The following is an 18331-nucleotide window of genomic DNA, read 5'->3' as shown; positions in this document are numbered from 1 at the left end:
TAGTTACCAATGAAGTAATTTAGTACTTACACATAAACATACTACTGATACTACCATAACGTATAATTAGTTCATAACATTTTATTGAAATACTAGCTGTGCCCCGTGGTTATTCCCGCAGTGCTCCGCTCCTGTTGGTCTTAGCGTGATGATATATAGCCTATAGCCTTCCTCAATTAATGGGCTATCTAACACCGATAGAATTTTACAAATCGGACCAGTAGTTCCCGAGATAAGCGCGTTCAAACAAACAAACTCTTCAGCTTTATAAAATTAGTATAGATTTTCATTGGATATTTTATAATTAATAACAATTATTGGATGAACTACAATCTAAACATAATACAATATAATATGGTAGCATGTTATAATCATCATGCATAGATTTTATACATGTGGATTGGAAATTTCTTATAATTTCTATAGGTTTCTTGAATTATGAAGCACTCTCCAGAGGTGAAAGGATAAGTATCATGCTATAGATTTATGTTTTTTTATTATCCTTAGACATCATTATACATGTAAGCTTATGAATTAATTTTATATGGTAGTGTTGTTCTCTTTACATTTTTATAGTAATTCCTTAAACATAACATAATATGGGTTTCAAATATAATGAAACATGTGCATTAGTTTAATAATTTATTTTTATTTATGTTTCAAATTTACAAAAAGAACTATCAAAATAGTAAAAAATATTGTGTTTAACATTAACGTTAATCCATAGAGATTTCAGCTGATTCTGAAACTAGCATCGGTTTGTATTTTACTCTGGTAGTACTCGTAGTTTCTTCTTCTTCAGAACTTTCATGATGACTTGATTTCTGACTTCCTTGAGCTGTGTCATCATTACAGTCATCTGTATCACTATCATTTTCGCTGGACTGTGATTTGTATATTATAGGATTATTAGTTGTTATCGGAATTGGATAGGGTATCGGGATGGTCTTTTGGGTGCTTCTGCAGCAATTGTTGCAACAGCCGCATCCACCATATCCGTATCTGTCCAAACTATTACTTCTTTGTTTCGCAGCGAAAAGTAAAACGGTCAGTAAGAGGCCGAGGTCGTCATCCCCGTCGTCACCATTTGGCATCCCGCCATACGATGGGTACATTACTTGACATGATACTTCTTCCTGTAATCAAAAATAGGTTATTGCAATGAAATGCTAATTAGAAAGTTCTATGCTCATTAGCAGTGGTTATACTATGATTATAATCATTTCCTTAAAACCTAGTTAATTTTGGTGACACATTTTTAAAATCTATTATGAGAAGGAAATTTTATGACGTAATTATTTATTAAAAATTTAAAACAGATCGTGCTCAAAATTAAAATTACTTTTACGAGGAGTTAGATAGTTAAGAATATAATATTGTTTATTGTAACTGAATCACAAATAACATTGAATATCAAATTGCATGCTCTACCTGTATACATATCAGAGTGAGAACTACAACGCAACAATGTAAGATAAGAATTTTCATTCCTACTTTTGCAAAATTGTGTAATCTTCACTGTTTATTTGAGTTACTGTGTGCTATTAATATTGTGATATTGGGGCAGCCAGGTTTTATTGTTATACCGTTGCGTCACCGGCAGTCTGATCTCCAATCTAATCTCATCAGTTACATCACACATGCAAAGCAATCGCACGTGCTTCTAAAATAAACATTATTATCGTAACCGGTGTGGCTGTTATCGATCTACTTATGCATTTGGCTTAGCTGGAAGTTTATTTAGGTTTCGCTTAATCGCTCGTGATCACGGCTTTATTACGGGTTTTAAGAGGGGAGACAAATTTTAATAATCATAGATTTTATATAACGACGAATAGGTTTTTTATTACACTCATTTTGTCCATTAAAACATCCTCATTATTCAGTCTACAAGTAAAATAACAATAATATAAAACACAAATATTTTTTTTCTGTTTTTAATTAATCAAAATAATTTAGAATTTAAATTAGGTAGCTTAAATAGTCAACAATTAATTATTATCTTCTTTACTATCATTTTCGTCGTCGTCATCTTCATCATCATTATCTTTATTACAAACAGATGTTTGCATTTTACTTTTACGAAATTTAGCCTTTGAACCTCTTGATGTGTTTATAATAGGGTTGTTAACCGGCATAGGTATTGGGTATGGAATAGGTATAACACTGTTTGAGTTACTGCAAGGGCAACAGCAAGTGCAGCCGCAACCACCTCCGCAATTACCTCGATCGTTAGCAAATAATGCTATCAATATCATGGGCAACCAACTGTTCAATGAATCTGATTTGTCCAGGATGATTGGTGGTGGGAAGTAAGGAGGAAATGGATAAGATGATTCACCGTATGGAGATGTAGGTACGGTCGGCGGGGAGGCTGGTGCAGCTGATACAACCGTTATTTTCGGTGCGGGTATATTTTGAGATGGCAGATTTATTTGTAAATTCACGGGTAATGAAGACTTGCACTCATTTGGTATTTCTACACATGAAACAACTCGAGATGCGGGTGTTATTTCTTCAATACTTGCTGAATCTTCCTCTTCTTGTAATGTAGGAATCGTTGATATCATTTGTGGACACCCTGGCGTTTCTCTCGGTATTTCAGACATGTATGCTTGAGATTGCCAAGTTGCAGGTATTGTCTGAATACTAGCTGTATTTTGATAATTGCAGGGATTGTTTTCCAATCTTATTGTCTGTTGTCCTGGATATACATTCACTTGGGGTGAAGGTATATAAGAATACATTGAAGGGATATAAGATTGGCTCGAAGACATTACAGGTGGAGATGACACAAAAACCGGTTGTGTAGGTTGGCTTACAGAGTTCACTGGATTTCCAGTTATAATTACGGATTCTTTGGGTCCCTGATATGTGTTCTGTGGAAGTTGTATAAGATTTAATGACCTCGGAACATCCTTTACACATTGATACTGTGGTTTGTCGTTCGGTAGCGACGGTTGGATTACGGGCAATAAATCAGGGGACACTCCATTTGCTGCGGCTACACCGAACAACGTGTTCATTAATTGAGCTTTAGACGACACATTGTTGCTAATTTTCTGTTCTTTATTCGCATTTTCGACCTGACATTTTTGTCCTCCGCCTAAATTTTGGCATAAAACTGTGCCCTGTAAATGTTAAATATCATTAGTGAATATTCACAAATAAACTGCAAAAATAATTATGCCTTAAGGGGAGTAAAAAAAAATTACCTTCAATGATAAAATTACAATTGAAATTAAAGTTGTCCATTTATATGAACAACCCATTTCGAACAATCGTTATGCATGTTGCCATTTACTTATATAAGTAACAATGACAAATATATTATCAATCTATACTTTTGTCACTATTACGATAAATTCACTTATCAAAAAATGCTATTACTAAGTGCTTGCGTAAACTTTCTTACGTTTTATGAAATAATGTTGAATGTTGCATCGGAAATAGTTTGATATAATTTTGTGAATGTTTTTGAAATATCATTTTGCTTATTATTTTCTTTTTTATTGCAGGTAAAACATCGTCCTACTTAACGTGTAAGTGGCTTTAGTTTGTGGGAAGTGGAATTTTAAGTTATTGATGTAAAATATTTATAATGTACATATTTTGACATATTTATTGGTAGAGAATTAAGTAATGTATTCGAAATGGAATTGACGAACAGAATGTAATGGGGTATTATATCCTAAAGAAGCCGAGATTAAAAGAAGTTATGTTATGCTTTTATCATCGTGGGTAGATTTTGTTATAAATTGTTTTAATATTATATGATCATTTTGTTTTCTAAAAATAACTTTATGTTCACCATCCGTTTTGAAACGTTTAATTAAAAATCGTATGATGGGATTAAAAAAGAAAAAAATTCAATCTTAAAAAAATTCCGGATGCAATAATAGGCAAATAATGTTAAATATTAGTAAATCTTTTTCCTTACACGGAAGCAATATGTATAGAAAAACAATTGAATATTTTTTGTTCTTTCTATTCTGATAAAAGATTAAATATTTTTATGTAATTGAGTTGAGAATGTGTAGGTACAACGTTTTATAAGATAAATTAATAATCTCAACATGTGTTATCGCGGGTAAAACTGATAACAAAAGGAATATCCACAAATAGGTAACTTAAAATTGTAACGTAATACAGATTAGTAATGCAAGTGCTTTTTTATCGAATATTTCAATATAAGTATCTTTCCAATATTGCTTTTTTAAATGAATAAGCAGAGATTATTATCATTGCATCAAAATATTTGTCACTAGCTGCGCTTCGCGGTTTCATCCGCGTGGCTTCGCTCCTGTTGGTCTTAGTAATACTTCCTAATGATAAATAGCCTTCCTCGATAAATGGGCTGTCTAACACCGAAAGAATTTTGAAAATGGACCAGTAGTTCCTCATATTAGCCCGTTCTAACAAACAAACAAACTCTTCAGCTTTATAATATTAGTGTAGATGTTTAATGTAATTTCTACATTCAGCAAATCATTACCAAAATAAATCAGATATTTCCTTCATCACAAAAAATGCATTTGACATTAGTTCGTCTCCACGCCGTAACACTAACCCACAGTAACCAAACGTCTACCAAATTAGCCACAAAATTAGCTCATTTTACGACGTCATGTTATGAGATTACGTATTTTTTATACAGGGTGCTCAATGCTCGTACACTGGCAATCTGTTGTCAACAGGGGAAGTTTGTAGCCGTCATCAATGTCATTATATCGGCGGATATATGACCGGAAGGAAGCAGTCCCATTTTACGACACCACGCACTCGCATAAAGCGACTTTTCCTTGCTTGATGACTTCAATACTGAGTAATCTACGCGTAATACATGGTGTTGTGATGTAATTGCCGATAATTGACGGGACAGGAATATATAAATTTACAGCCTATGACTATATTTTATATAAGTATCACGGAGTTTAAATTAAATTCACATGTCGTACACACTAATAAGAGATACAAATATTGTATATTTTATATTGCTAAAATTAACATAAATATGTTATCAGGAACATAATTTATATTACAAATATCAGAAAATTTCACATTTGTAAATAACATGTCTTTGTTTCCAATATGACGTCAATCAAAATAATAATAACATTATCCGAATACGATGAAAATTGCTGTTTAATTACTAGCAGAACTGCCTCAATACTATTTTAGGAAAACCGACATAACCGACGATATGCCATTTCTGAACCAAGATAGTCTACGTCCGCTATCGCCAGCGGCCTGATTGATGTCTCGACGAAGTCTACCTTATCTGGCCGTGATAAACAAAGAGATCTTGTTTATATATTTATTTCAATACTGGTACTAAATTTAACGTATGTAAATTGTTCGTTTTTGCAAAGATAATTAATTTTGACATTTCGTGTCTGCAAAAAAAGCAAAAAATCCGCTTAATTAAAAAAAACATGGCGTAAGTGGAACATACCTAATTGATACTATCATCATCATCATCATCATCAGCCCATATACGTTCCCACTGCTGGGACAAGGGCCTCCTATGAGGGTACAGGCCATAATCCACCACGCTGGTCAAGTGCGGGTTGGCGGATGACACATGTCGTCGAACTTTTTTTTTAATTCTTCGACATGTCGGTTTCCTCACGATGTTTTCCTTCACCGTTCGAGCAGTGGTGATGTTACAACATGCGCAGATAAATTGAAAAATCAATTTATTTCCTGCGCGCTCGCCTGGTCTCGAACCACGGACTTATCGATTCGAAGTCCGAGGTCTCACCACTGAGCCACCACTGCTGCTATTGATACAATAGTTTAACATAATTAATAATTCAAAACTCACATAAATCACATTAATAATTAATATGAAACTCTTCTCAATAACAGAGCTCTACATTGTTCCAAATAAGCAGTTAGGATTCATAAGTCACTGTAAATTAAGTTTTAAATTATCTGTAGATTCCTCCATTAAAATTCTACATAATTAATTCATCTATACATTCAAATATTTAAAATTCACGTCTTGTTTCCATTTAATGAATGTCACCGCTATTTCACTTTCGAATTTGTTTCGATTTGACTTCGTTTTTGTGTTTCAAGACTTGTTTTTGATTGAAATGATTAAAATGTCTGACATATAGCAAGAATATCCTCATTCCGTAAACTGCAAGACGTGGGCTTACCATAAAAGTACATGTAGGAATATTGAATACGCAAGCATCAGTATGAGAAATATTTTATGCGTGTCGCACAATGAAATGGCTTTATATAGAGCGGGTAAAGGAAATCTACGTAAAATTTGGATAGTAAAAAAAATATCGATTAGATACCGTATGTTACAAACAAACATATTTACAATATTAACTTTGGATACCAATAAAAACAATATCGGATATATTCCTTCTTTTGTTATAAATACGAAAGTTTGTAAACATGTTTGGATTCTTGTGTCGATGTTTGAATAACATAAAAACAGTAAAAATGTGGATCTGTATTTTTTATCTTTAGGGGAAACGTTTAAATATTATCATCTTTAATATAATAAACAATGTATTTTTTACTGCTCTTGAATTTTGAAACCAGATTGTAAGAATGACAGGAACATGCAACCTTCTTAACCTTACATTAGTTTATATATCCTGTAGTCTATACCTATTTTGTTGAAATTTAATAAAAAGGACAATGCAAATGAACATTAGTCTTCAGGTAATTCCAAGTGTGTTCAATAACGTTTTGTATAAAGCTGATTTAGTTATAAACGTCTGTTATCGTTTTACCTAGTATTATACGGTAATGTCAAAAATATTAAGCATCTCTTACCTCTAGCACATAACAAACAGGCACTGCATAATGAAGAATGAACTTGTTCACCTCTGAAGCCCTTTTCGGCTATGTGCTTTTGCACCGTGAATGTAACAATATGAAAAAGATTATTTTTAAGATTTTTTATATCTTTTGTCCTATTTATTTTATTGAATCAAATATCACAAGTATTATAATAATTGTTACAACATGCGCAGATAAATTGAAAAATCAATTTATTTCCTGCGCGCTCGCCTGGTCTCGAACCCCGGACTTATCGATTCGAAGTCCGAGGTCTCACCACTGAGCCACCACTGCTCGAACGGTGAAGGAAAACATCGTGAGGAAACCGACATGTCGAAGAATTAAAAAGTTCGACGACATGTGTCATCCGCCAACACGCACTTGGCCAGCGCGGTGGATTATGGCCTGTACCCTCATAGGAGGCCCGTGTCCCAGCAGTGGGAACGTATATGGGCTGATGATGATGATGATGATAATAATTGAACAGGGCGTTTTGATTTACTTTTCTTTCAGAAATTATTCTTTGAACGTCGTAAACTAAGGTCGTAAAATACATAGGTATATATTACTCTTCACCAAATATTATGACTGTCAATCAGTAACAATCAAAACATATATTATGCACTAGCTTCCGCCCGCGACTCCGTCTGCGCGGATGTCGGTCATCACGTGGATGGTTTATTACTCCATTTTGAGTAACTCTGACAATGATATCTTATAAATATCTATTGGACCCAAATACGGCTAGGCCTATAATAATACGCAACGTGTGTTCGCGGTTCTACAGAACAACGTCTATGGATAAAACTGAAAAATTAAGATTAATTTTTTTCTACGTATTTTTTCAGGATAAAAAGTATCCTATTTTACGCCCAGTATAATAAGGTATAATTATACCAAGTTTCATCGAAATCGAACCGTTAGTTTTCACGTGATGCCTGAACATACAGTCAGACAGACAGACAGACAAAAATTTTTTTAAACATATACATATTTGGGTTTGGTATCGATCCAGTAACACCCCCTGGTATTTATTTTTTCAATATTTTCAATGTACAGAATTGACCCTTCTACAGATTTATTATATGTATAAAGTATGTATAGATATCTCTCCGTATGTAAATATTCTGCCTATTATTTCTATTGCTTATTCTAGTCTACTTAAATAGTATTTTTATTTCGTCATTTTCTTGAATCTCGTATAATATTTGACAAAAGATTTTAACGCTTCATTTCAGCTATTGTTGTGTCCGTCGTTATATTCAGAAGAATTAAGGCCAAGTTAAGTTTTAATCGCCCACGAAAACTGTTTCGCTATGACGATGCTGCCAGCAATATAAGTTTTATAACATATTAAGCTTAAAGCCAATGCTTATATTTTTCAGTAAAAATAACGCAGAACTCCATTGAAAATATAATGTTTATTATGTTGAATAAAGTCGTACCTAGGTGTATTGAAACCGCAAAATTAAATTAGCAGACTGCATGAATAAAACAATAAGTGCCCACCACGAGTGAATTTTCTTAAATAGTTTTAACATTTTAGTTTAAAACGTATTCTAGTTACACACGCCTGAATTTTCATATATTAAAATGTAAAGGTTGTTGTCCCCGCACCTCACTCTACCTGCTCCTTATCGGTCGTGAGCGGTTGTTATCTACTATTGTGAAATGTTCGTATTAATAAAGACTACATAATTGAGTAACAACATTCTAATGTGTACGTGCCGTTTTTAATTTTATATCCAAAAGTGCCAGTGAAATAGTGGAAACATTTTTGACGTGGCAACTAATTTGATGAAATTATAATATTTTGTGCTAAGTACGTTATGAAACATTTAAATGAAATGTGAAAGAATAGGTGATTGATACACGGATATGGATACTGGATAGGTAGAACATATGTCAGATACCGAAGATGTAATTATTTGTAAAGAGTCGAGAAATGCGGTGAGTTGGTATTTTATAATGACATAGTTAGACAAGATCGATTGTGTGTTGATGGATTTCTAGGAGGTAAAAGAGATGGAAAAAAAAAAATATATTAAACAATAAATTATCGGTTTATTGGTTTTATTTTGATTTGTTGCACTACATCAATCTACTATTGTGTAAACCAACAAAAAATAAAGTGTTTAAATAATAAATAAAAAAATATACCGGCCGAATTGATAACCTCCTCCTTTTTTTTGAAGTCGGTTAATAAAAACTATTAACTTCATTAATCTATATAACTGTATAAAATATATTATGCCCTTGTTTCTATATGTATAATTGTATAACCATAAATAACTTAATTTCCCCTGCTACCATTGCTATGCAAATAGTTCTGTTAAAGGAAACAATTCTAATACAAGTTTGCGTGCGAATATAAACGCTACACATAAATGCCACTGCACGAATGATTCAAGTTCCTGTTGTATTTGATTAGGTGACAAATTAAAGTGCATTATTTCAACATTTGTTCAACATTTTTCACTTTCACCTACACGCTCACCGCGCGATAATTTGTTGAGGTAATATAGATTGATGTGGATAATAATCTGTGGTATATCTTCAATTGGCTTATATGTATATAACAAAGTGTATAGAAAAATAATAGTAAACTTTATGGTAGTGGTATGTAGCTGGTATAAGTAGAGCACCGGAAATGTCGAAAATTATTAGATATAAGCTATAGATAATATATTTTATTTGCTTGTCGCTAGAAATCTATCAAATCGATTCTTAGGAATTTACTAGGTAATTACTAGGTATATTATGTACCTTGGTGATAAAGATAGATCTATTTACTGCCGCAATATATTTAAGTTTGGATTATTATAAATAAATGCTCATTACGAGTTAACACATATGAAATAGTTTCAAGAAAACAGTTTTCCTAACTAGAAATTATTTACTATGCATGTTACATAAAGACCCAATTTATCTTCATTACACAAACGATTATAGAATGCACAAGCTTCTAACATAATGTTGCCTCGCCTAACTGTTAATAGCTTAAAATATTCTCAAGAAATAAATTGTATTTTCAAACAAATAGCCAGGGAGAAGAAAAAGCAACACTATCAATAAATAAAGGCGTGTTATGACGCATTGTTGGTTGTGACTGGCGGCTGATCAAAACAATTGCTTATTGTTCTAAATACTTCGTTACTTCGCAGTCTTGGATAAGATGCATATCATGGTAGGGAACTAAGCGGACATTTGCATTTTCCTGTAATTGTAGCAGTTTATTGAGAAAACTAGCTTACCGCCGCGGCTTCGCCCGCTTTGTCTAAAACCTAATAAATTATATACTAAAACCTTCCTCTTGAATCACTATCTATTAAAAAAACCGCATCAAGATCCGTTGCGTAGTTTTAAAGATTTAAGCATACAAAGGGACATAGGGACAGAGAAAGCGACTTTGTTTTATACTATTTATGTAGTGATATGCAAGTAGCGTCGATAGAACTCATCTTCATTTTGTAATTACATATTGTTGGGCAAAATAATTTTGTAAACCTAAGAACTTAAGCATTCAAAGTAACATAACATATGTGAGCAAATCAAAAGATAGAATATCTTGTAAGGTAGTTCATGTGTAATAGAGAACATGCTGTCAATCCGGTTTCACTTATCTAATCTTTTGAAACATTTTAAAACATGTTTTAATATTTGTCTCGAATGTATGAAAAGTAAAACCTTACAAACTTCTTAAAGCTTTGGAAGCAACAAACTGAAAAGCGAAATACTCTATGGGACTGAAAGATAGAAAAGAAATCTGTACACGACTAGGTAACTGTGTCCCAGCTTCGCTTGTTTCAACTGTGGTATTCGGTGGTGTGCCTACGCTACTCAGTTAGGATGTAGCTTTCTAATGGTAAAATAATATTTAAAATCGATTTAATATTTGAGTTGAATATTAACGGACAAACGAAAAAAAACTTTCCTCATATCCTTAAGTGACATTTGCATAACAATTTCGAATTTTGCATACAGATAAAACAATAATTTCAGAATATCGCATGTATATTTCAGTCATTATTTACACGTCAATCGAACGTTGTTCATACTAATTAGAGTTCATTATAGCGTGCTTAGTTAGAACAACAAACAGAGCAAAGCAACGAAATCAGTTTGGTTCGTTACTGTGCTATATTTGGCACCTTTGAAATATTCGAAACACGCTGGCCATCCTCGCTCTCGTCCATTGAAAAAAGAACTACAAAACGTATAAATAGCATAAAATAAATTGGCCTCTATCTTCATCTAAAAGGGTTACACTAAATGGGATACCTTTTCCTTTTACTTGGAAAGATAATACTGTTTGAGATTTGTTACGCCTTTTGAATTGTTTGCAATTTTGTGTGTAACCTACACCTATACTTACTGCATTATAACTCCACTTTTTAAATATAACCTACTTCATATTGTACTATACAATATGTACTTCCTTCAATACTAGGTAACATATTTATGTAAAAACAGAAAATAGTTAAACATTTATATAAATTTTAATATTACCTATAGAATTGCTAAAGTAAAAAATACACAATTTGATTTGCTTGCTACACTGAAGCATTCACGACATTTATACTAATAATACACGACATCTCTACCTATTCTAAATCACAAGAACATTTGAGTTCAACAGCAATATCAAATGTCGTAAGCATATATTTAGAATACGCAGTGTGAAAGACTAGCACTTAGTTCAGGAAACAGATCGCACAACAATAGCAACACGTCCGACTCCCAACTCCTTTCTTCAATTCAGCGTCATTAATCCCACACTTACTTTTCACTCTTTTATCCGCAATTGTGGTTAGAATTACTAAAGAATTCTGCTGCGTTTGATTCTAAAGAAACACGAAAGTATATGAATCTTAAAATATAATTAGAAAAGATTGAATGAGTAATTTACGTAATAATAGCATGTGCATGTTTAAAATTAATTTTAAATACTCATTCACGATTTATTTTTATTCCACGGGCGTTTGTTTCGGGAATCATAAAGAGAGGTACGGTAGCATTAAATTCAATACAAAGCCCTTTTACCTCGCATCAAAAAATCGTTCTGTGTGCCTAGTGCGAGTTTTCATCGAGTACGAAACGTTACTATCGCGTCTGCGTCACAGCGAAATTTGTATGGGGAATCAAAGCTTCCCCATACGTCCGCTAGGGGCGCTGTTCGATTTCCCATACTAATTCGGCTGTGACGCAAACGCGATAGTAACGTTTCGTACTCGATGAAAACTCGCACTAGGCACACTGTATTCAGCATACATTTTACTAAACCCGTGGCTTCGCGTATCGCCGAAGCGATGTGTACAATATTTAAAATGATTTTATGTAGTAAATTACATGAATATATTTTAATTGTTAGTCAATTGTTACATTGTAATACCATATTTATACTAGGTAGATACATACCTTCACATACTATCAGAACCAGTTTCTATTTTCCAAAGTACCTATGTTTATTTTGTTTTCCCATAAAACGATCGTGTACATCAATTAAAAATATGTTAATCAAATTAAAATGTTAATCAGCACATTACGAAAATAAACTTTCATATAATCATGTCGACGTTAACCAAACACCATAAATAACTTTTCTATTAACACGATTATTAACGAGAACATTCTATAGAGTCCACATCATCATCAATCATACAAATCGTTCGACTTTCCTCGTTTAATGAAACTTCCTTTTAACGTAACCCTTCCGTATGAAATGGTTTTGCAATCAAAATTGATTATACATGCTCCACGTGCGTACGCAGCCTCCATGAAAGTAGAGATTTGACGGGGAAATAATTTTCTGTTAGACTTTTAAAGTAGAACGAGACATTTTATAAGTGTTTGCCAGGTTTTCTTGGAAAACTGTTAATGGATGCTTAATATATTTTATAAACATAGGGGCAAGAAATTGCAATTAAACTTATTTTTTACTTAAATTGTGAATGGTGTAATTTAAATAATATAATGGAGCTACAAGATAGGTACATTTTATGTTTAAGTATTTGTTTAAATTGTTTTATGACATTATAAAAGTTTGCTTTTACAAAATACGTTATTGTCACCTCGTTTAAGTTCTCAGTACGCAGTTGTTTTGTTTCAATTTAAGGAGCGTTTAAATCATTTTGACATAAAATACATTCTATTTTTACAATTCAGAACAGCCAGACCAATGCGTAAAAATGCGCTTGATAAATTTAACTTGATACTTCGAACGACGGTTACAAATTTGTTCTAAATTGAGATCAAATACCGCTTCTGGCGCCGTTTATTGATTTACTATCCTTGGCACTCACACAAGAGACAGGACACATCAGGACGAGGCATGGCTTCCGAAGCTGCGACTTTTATATTGATAATATATTGTACTTTGTAGACACGGCTACAGATTTAGTGTGGGCAAAATTGTTACCGAAAAGGATGTTGGTATCTTGTTTGTGTGTTTTATTTTCTATTAGCTCTCTATTGCGTCTTCATTATAATATAAACCGTCGTAGATTGCTATGTAATTGTATGCAATTTAATTACTATTATTATTTATAATCTATGAAGTAAAAACAACTCAAAAATACAAAATATATGAACAATTGTAGAGACACTAGTCAACGCATTAGAAAGTATTTTTACATGTACATACTTACTGTATAACTTTCAGGCATAGAGATACATAACACATTTCAACTTCTTGTTCACCTGAAAATTGTCCTTTCAGCCTTATTGATAGTGTATGGAAAAAATAAAAATACCAGACTGAATTAATGAACTAACATCTTGTCTTCGTAAAAAGGCTTGAATGACATTTAAATTAATATGATGATGCCATGAGGTTAATTACGTACCTACCTACACAAAACTCATTCTATTTATTATTAAATACAGTCACTAGACGTATCGCAGACGGCTGCATTCAAAATGGCGGGCGATCAATGGTTTCCATGGAAACGCGTCAGACTCTCAGCTGGTCTGAAACTGCTGAAACCAAAACAAACGTATAACAGCGTTCAGAGAGAGAGACGGCCAATCGAACACGGCAGTGTCCTTAAGTGTAAATAAAGACGGAAGATCGTAAAGCGACTTCAGTGACACTTTTAACAAATTAAATTAATTAAAGCTCTCCGGGCATATTACGTTGAAAATTCCCCGTAACTTGTTGACCCTTTTCAATTTAAAAGACTTTTAATATAAAAATGTACAATTACAACAACCTTCGACTTTATACGCTAATAAAGAGAAAGCTGTAAATATTATTTTACTTATAATTATTAAAATATTTTATCTGGCAACATTCATTTTGATTAACCATCATTCATTTTGATTAGTATTCAACCCCAAAATAGATTCCACGTTCAACGGAAAATCAGTTTTATTTATACAGAAATTAAAAGAAACGAAAAAAATATGTAATTCTTTTACATACATATTACCGATTTACGAAATATCTAAAATATCACGCCTACCCAACACCAAATAATATAATCAAAGGATGCTTAGCTGAATTTTTTTAAAGAAAAATCGTCGTGGAAAGAAAACTAAATTACGGAGCGAAAATTGATTTTCCAGTGTAGGTACCTAATACAATTACGTTATCGTAATATAATTATTATATAATTATTATATAATTGCTTTAGACTTTGACAATTTGTAAAAATAATTAAGTTTAAGCCAGACAGAGTCTTTCTCGACCAACTAACTTCATCAAAGCAACCACAATTTATAAACTTTGCATCATTTATTATCCTTAGAAGTTTGGTCGGTGCATTAGAAACATGGTTTTGCTTAGTAATAGAGAAAATAATTATATGTATTTTTAAAGTGTGAGTTGTAGGTATGCATTCGTAGCTGAAACATGAACAATCGATATGGATGAAATGTTATTTAACCATATTTAACAAACGAATAACGAATTTCGATGATCATAATAATGTTTATAAATATGACAATACTCAAAAGTCAAAGCCTCGTATTTACATCGTTTAGGAAAAATTTATAGCCACGCATTAAACGGTAGGCGTAGTCTCCAAATGTGGCTATATCCCATCAAGTTCCGATCACGTTTACACGAATCCATCAAAGCATGTCGGGCAATGCCGTTTCCCAATTTGGCGTGGAGGAGAAGCGTACGCGCGCTATTTATAAAGTTTGGTCGCCGCCCCGCGCCGCTAAGGCTGATAATTATAGACTCGGGAATATCGCGAATTGTACACTACGATACCGAATAATTAAAGTTTGGACACAGTGCCATCATACAGAAGTTTGAGGAAATTGTTAATAGTCTGTTTCGATACACGTGCTTTCGATGCTTTTAGATTTTTATTGGATTAGATAACTGACCAAGAAAACTGATAATAGACAATCGCATTGTTGTTAGAGTATTTCCGACATATTTTTCTTTCTCAAACATTAATTAATCTATAAGTATTTTAGGCAAAGATTTTGTGCAATTCAATTTTATTTCCGCATTCTAGCATTACATAAATTCCTTAGATGCCCGAGTTATTCGTGTATACTCTGTTATAATTAGTAGTATAATTAGTAATACTGCAAGTAATTAGTTAATAGGTATATAATAACAAGTAATATATTAATAATAAGTAATATATTCCTGAACACTTCAAGGACACTTCGTCGGTATATTTTGTGCCGAACAGCGTGAGCAAGCGCTCAGCACTTTCGTAGATATTGCTAAGTTTTCTACTTAGGATAAGCCTAAATTAAAAACAACAAAGATTTCTTAACGACGAAGTGTCTCGACGAGATTACTTCGCGCTTCTTATCTCGAAAAATACAAGTTTCATTATCTTCGCAACTTAACCTATTTATAATCGTAAACTTGGGCAATGTTTGAAGCAAATTAGGTTACGGTGTTAGGCTAAATTTGTACCCGATTTACGAATTTATTATTTAACGCTGTACATTTTTGTTTTACGAGTAATCTTTGTTCTGCTTTCTGTTGTTATTTGGTGTTTTAAACTGTAGTTTAATTTTTTATCTTCAAATGTATTTGAAGATAGGAAATGGATTAGGAACTCTGTTTTTTTTCATTTTAATATAAATGTTTTGTTTGTACCAACTCTCTCAGTTGCAATTATTATAATATACCTAAAAAAAGAATAGGTAGGTATATACTGATAAGAATCTATACATACCTACGCTAAAACAATATTACCTACCTATGTTTAGTGTAATGTTTTTGTTTATAAAATTGCATTAATTAAAAGTGTTTCTAACGCCCAATGAATAGATAATCTTCTTAGGTCATGAACCGCATAATATATTGTTGGAGTAACTACTGCAACCTAAGAAGCAAAGGTTTCAAATCCTTTTAAACACCATACTTATTCCGTAATACGATTAGGAACTTATTGCGTTATTTTACCTTGTCAAACTTAACGTGATTTAATAAATCCTTGCTCTTATAAATTCTGAATGAAATCTTACCAAATAAAAGATGAAAATGTCTTCCATTTATCACTTTGAACCTCGAAGTGTCCAAGTAACAAATTTGCATAGCAGTTTTGAAAGTCAGTGTAATTTCGGGTTAGTCTTAACGCCTAATAAATTATATTTATGTCTGACCTAAGCTATGAAAGATATTTGAAATTTTATAGCCTTCCAGGATACAAAATAATTTTTCATTATTTTTTGTGCCCATTTAATAAAACTTTACCATGTTCTAGATAATATGTTTAGTTTATCTTAAGCTAAAACTTACCGGCTTCTAACATTGTACTGTGTAGAGCAGCCCCAGGTTATTGTCACGTATTAAACACTAAGAACGACTTAATACTATCACGTGATCACGCTCATTACATTTACAGTCTTGGCTTTGGCTTTATATCCACTTATTGCCTTCTTATGTCTTCTTAGATTCAATATTTCCACCTAGTAATGCTCAACAAAGAATTAAGGCTAGGTTGTGTTAATAGAATACGGAATAGCATTGAAAGTGTTTGAATGGATTTACTTCGTTTAAACCGATTTCAATAGATTTGTGTCCTGAACGATTCCGCTTTATTTGAATGAAGTTTCCAAATGATTGTGATTTCCCAAATCGTTTGACTATTAAACCCGTGTATTTTCCAATGAAACATTGGAATTAAATTAATAAACTGTTTGGTATTTCAAGTTCATTGATGTGTCAATCGCATTGATCCTCTTTGGTGCTTTTATTTAACGGCTGATTTCATTATAAAATCAAGTGGATATAATTTATATTGATGAAGGTATACATATAAGGAATAGGTAGTACTAGGATACAAACAATTGCATTTTATTTAAGCATCTCTATTTCCACAATTATGCATTTGTATACTGTATTATTATATAGTGTTAATTAATTTTACATTCTTTTGCAGACTTCAGCAGCTAAATTGTGACAATGTTACTTTTAAACAATTAAGATCCTTACCTAAAATGAACCGTTAATAATATTTCCACATTCTTAAAACATACTTTTTAAATACACAGGACAGTTTTTACGCGCAGCACCTAAGTGGTTATCCCCTTGAAAGGCATAACTTCAATTAAACAGTATCTATTTATGGTTTTACTCCGTCTATAAAACACAATCATTGTAATGAGCACGATATTTACACCTACGTCTGCGGATCGATTTCAAATTTCCAACTTCAGTGTAAGCTGAGAACAAGGTTTTAATTGCGGTATTAATCAATGGTTCACAAAAGTCATGTGACCGAAATGGATACGACAGTAATCTTTGACCATTTGAGTAGTAGATACGTTTTTCGTAGTATTATCCTTAATTATTGCAGTATATATAATTTATCCTCTTAAGAGGGTCGTGTCCCATCAGTCCGTACGTACGTAGGTACATACGAACGCATGATGAACGATGATTGATGATTTTAAATCGTAATAAAATTTATCTACCACAAACTAACATTACATACAAGTTAGCAGAGATTGACAAAAGCAGAAGTTATAGTAGGTATCAATAATCATAACATAATTAAAGCTCAGCTGGCGCGAAATTACAAGCTTGATTGTTATAAATTTCACTAAACTCATCCTTATTATAAAATTTTATAGTACAAGTATTGAATGATTAGAATTAATACTTAGCTTGGCTTACTCTTTTACATGATATATTGAATTCCACCTATAAATATGAGTATAGGGTGTTGTTAATTTTTTAGGCCAAGGAGAGCGGAACGAATATGCGTTAATAATATCGTGGTCTAACGACCGGCGGCGATAAAAAAGCAATATCAGTGGATTATGTAAATGGACACAGTAGCAATACTCTTGAAGCTATGAGCTAGAAAAGATGGAGACGTAATGTACCTAATATCTAGGGTGTAGAGATAATGTAAAGAACATATTGTTAAACCATTAGGTATGCCATTTGAATTATTCAATTGCTCACAATTTAATACTTTAAAGGGTATTAAAGATTATGTTGAGTTCGCAATTCTACTAATATTATAAATGCGAAAGTTTGTGATTGTGGATGCCTGTGTATGTGTATGTATATTTGTTACCATTTTCATGCAAA

At 32.5% G+C, this 18331-nt stretch overlaps 2 protein-coding genes across 2 annotated transcripts in view; one reads left to right on the top strand and one right to left on the bottom strand.

The window, feature by feature from the left end:
- LOC123698712 overlaps positions 1-18331 on the top strand; it is an 81231-nt gene that overhangs the window by 38531 nt on the left and 24369 nt on the right. The gene's annotated exons all lie outside the window — the stretch shown is intronic.
- On the bottom strand, positions 667-1531 carry LOC123698724. Its single transcript, XM_045645478.1, has 2 exons — positions 1432-1531; positions 667-1136 (listed from the first exon to the last, which is right to left on the bottom strand). The coding sequence occupies exons 1-2, from the start codon at positions 1486-1488 to the stop codon at positions 717-719; spliced, it is 477 nt and encodes a 158-aa protein (XP_045501434.1). The 5' UTR covers positions 1489-1531; the 3' UTR covers positions 667-716.

The sequence above is a fragment of the Colias croceus genome, chromosome 2, assembly GCF_905220415.1.
Source record: "Colias croceus chromosome 2, ilColCroc2.1".
NCBI lineage: Eukaryota > Metazoa > Arthropoda > Insecta > Lepidoptera > Pieridae > Colias > Colias croceus.
The sequence above is the reverse complement of the archived record's forward strand: the minus strand, read 5'-3'. Positions and strand labels throughout refer to the sequence as shown.